Source organism: Nanorana parkeri, unplaced genomic scaffold (genome assembly GCF_000935625.1).
Source record: "Nanorana parkeri isolate BGI_ZX_2015 unplaced genomic scaffold, ASM93562v1 scaffold81, whole genome shotgun sequence".
NCBI classification, from domain to species: domain Eukaryota; kingdom Metazoa; phylum Chordata; class Amphibia; order Anura; family Dicroglossidae; genus Nanorana; species Nanorana parkeri.
This window is the reverse complement of record NW_017306349.1, coordinates 574,161-577,400: the sequence shown is the minus strand read 5'-3', so window position 1 is coordinate 577,400 and position 3,240 is coordinate 574,161. Positions and strand designations below refer to the sequence as shown.

General features: G+C 50.0%; 1 protein-coding gene across 1 annotated transcript in view; it reads left to right on the top strand.

Annotated features, from left to right (window-relative positions):
* CMC4 (C-X9-C motif containing 4) overlaps positions 1-1,276 on the top strand; it is a 4,374-nt gene extending 3,098 nt beyond the window's left edge. The window contains exons 2-3 of the mRNA XM_018576958.1: positions 425-514; positions 1,125-1,276. Coding sequence (XP_018432460.1) covers positions 454-514; positions 1,125-1,276 — 213 coding nt within the window. The 5' untranslated portion in view covers positions 425-453. The remainder of the gene's footprint in view (positions 1-424; positions 515-1,124) is intronic.
* The last annotated feature ends 1,964 nt before the right edge of the window (positions 1,277-3,240 follow it).

The following is a 3,240-nucleotide window of genomic DNA, read 5'->3' as shown; positions in this document are numbered from 1 at the left end:
TATATTTATTTTTACATGTTGGGAATGAGGTTTTGTTCATATACATAACATTAGGGGGCGTATTTATAAACAATTCTCAGGGCCGCGTGCCAAACCCCCCACCCCTTGCGGATATCAGTGAACGTTCGCTCTGTGCCGGCGATGTGTATTTTCCAATGTGATTTGTGGTGTAATACCACATTATGGCCACTAGATGGAGCTAAGTATTTGTTTTCTCTGCTCCTCAGCGCCATCTAGTGGCCACATTGTGGTATTCGAAAATACATTGCCTTGTAAAGAACGTTCGCTTTGGCACATAGCCGCACCGATCGAACATCCATAGATATTTACAAACCCCCATTGTCATATTTGTATAGCTCCTGTTAAGCCTGTATTGCCACCCAACCCCAATATGAAATTCATTACATTTCCAACAATTTTTTAGGATTACTGAGTACGCGTTTTTGGGCGGTGATGTCACAAAAAAAGGACCCCTGCCAGAAAGCGGCTTGTGCGATTCAGAAGTGCCTGCAGGGTGAGAGGGACCGGGGAACGTTCTTGAAATTTAAAGTGAAAGGAGCACACTATCCCCCCTCCCCCCACTGTTGGCCAGTTAAGCACAAAGAGCCCGGGAACGAAGCCGGAGCTTTTTACATGCACAATTCTAGAAAATGCTGGAGGGGGAGGAGCATGTCAATGTAACCATCGCTGTACCCGGTGGTATCAATGGTTACATTTATATGCTCCTCCCCCTCCAGACTTCTCTAGAATTGCAACATTGTATCTCGTTACTAATGTAATTATTTCCTGTGATCCTCAGCGCCATCTAGTGGCCATTATGGGATGTTGGTGATCATGATGGAGGCTGAGCTGGGTGCTGTGATCACAGAGGCTGAGCAGGGTGATGTGGGGGGTATAAATGACCATGGGGGTTAACCCAGGTGATGAGATGGGTCAGTAATGTCTGACCTGGGTGACAAAGGTAGAGGGGGCTGTTGGTAATTGGGGCCGGATTACTGATTATGGGGGTGGACCCAGGTGATGAGGGGTGGGATTAGTGATCATGGGGGTGGAGCCAGGGGATATCGCTTTGTGTATGTTTGATAAAAGGGAATATAATTAGAACATTCGGTTTCCGTTCCCAGAGAACAATTACAAGGAGTCGCTGTGTCAGCCGGAACTTCAGGAAATGCGGATTTGTTGCTCCAGAATACTCCCCCAGAAGTCCGCCTGCTGCTCCGGATTCCACAGCCAGACGCCGACCGATGGGAAAACCGATCATCAATCCGTGAAGTGATCGCCGGACAGGTGGTGTATGGGAAGAAGAATGGCGGCAGCTGATGTGATTGGAAGATGAAGAACAATGGGGTACGGGAGGAAGAATTCTATGTGTATATAATAAACGCACATTGCTGTAGTCACATTGTATCACTTCTGATCCGTCCCAAAAAAAGTTCTGTATCCAGTACACAAAATGACATCCGGATAATAAAATATGATCCGATGTCCCATCGGGGGCACCTCTCAGCTGTTATCCGGTGACAGCCAGCAGCCGCCCACAGTGACAACGGCGAACATGGGGTAAAGGTTCTTCTACATGGGCCTCATGCTGGGGAATGTTATAGCTTGCAGGTAGGAAGAGATTAAAGGAGAACTATGGGGGTCAGTGTGTTTCCCCATAGCTCTTCTTAGGGTCACAGGACACAAACTAGCGTCCTCCCGTCACCCTATGCTCAGTATATTGCAAGCTACAGCTCTCTATATACCGAGACCGCCGCAGCTGAAGCGGATCCCCACAATTATGTCGGGATCCGCCCAGCTGCGTGAGTGACAGCTGGCTCTGCCTATCTAGAGGCAGAGCCATCTGTACCCGCCCCCTCCCCCGTCCATCCTGCCAGTCAGCGTGGGAGGATCGGAACGGGGAATCCATGGCCGGCCGTTTTTTTACTACGGCCGGCCCGGAGGTGGTTAAGGAAATATCTATTCTGGCCAATCACAGCCAGCAGGTGGAGGCCATAGTGACATCGCTGCTCTTCTTGAATCATGGAGGAACCTCCCAATGGAGGCCGCTGACCAGACGCTCGTGTTCAATGCACTGCACCAGGGGGGGGGGGAAGCCAAAATGCAGTCGTGGTGACACTACAAATCCCATGATGCATCTGTCTGAGAATGTTGCTATGCGTCATGGGATTTGTAGTTCCAACACAGCTGGAGGGGGCGGAGTTTGGCCACCACTGCACTACATGAAGAAGCAGAGCAGTAGCATTCCACAACAGCAACCCAATACCATTGAAAACTCAAGATCCTCCGATATCCATAGAGCACCCGGCTCCTGTGGTTGCACCCGCACCTATAGGCCCGTCGCTGTCATGGCCGTCCTTAAAGTGGAATTTAACTAAAAAATTGAAGCTTCAACATGTTATATGGAAAAACATGCGCGTGCCGATGGCGCCTAAGCAGGTCCCTTTAAAAAAAAAAAAACATTTTACTTCTCTGGAATTCCTCCTGAAAAAATCATCACTACAGTACTTGGTATGCGCGTGCCTACCGCCTCATAGCTGTGTATCTGCAGTGGGCGATCTATGGCACTGCTCGCCTTAGATTGGGTGACGTCCCTACTGTGCTGCTCACTGTTCTCCTTACCGGCGGCTCTGACCAGGAAGCAAAGCCCAATCTACCAAGATGGCCGCCGCCACCACCACACAGAGACAGTGCAGCACCAGGCAAGTCAGTAATATGGGAAGATCAGCTACATCCCGATGGGTGGTCCTTTGCTCCCAGACTTGGCACAGCTTCCTGAATTAAGTTCCTCCTTAATTAGGACAGGGGCGGGGACTAGGAAAGGGAGGGGCAGCATAGGGAACCAATCATGTGCTTTATGCCAAGGGTTATAAAAGCAGAGGAATGAGCCTCAGTAGTCTTCTACTGACCAGGCAAAAAGCTGAGAGAGGACGCTGATTTTTGGTCCCAATGGGATACAGCACTTCGGATAGGGTTGTCGGGGGCAACGTGGTCGCTCTTTGGTGTTCAGGGCACATCTGAAAAGAATGACATGACCGTGTGGCCCTCAGAGAGCTCAGCCAGGAGAGGGAGTTTTTGGAGCGCCCATGGACAGCGAAAGAGCAACGCATACAGCAGTGGCTGAGTGGTTAGCGGGGGGTCCTTTGGTTGAATTCAGACATTGATACCTATCTGCATGGAGTTTGCATGTTCTCCCTGCACTTCTGTGGTCTTCCAGTTGACTCCCACAATCCAAAGACA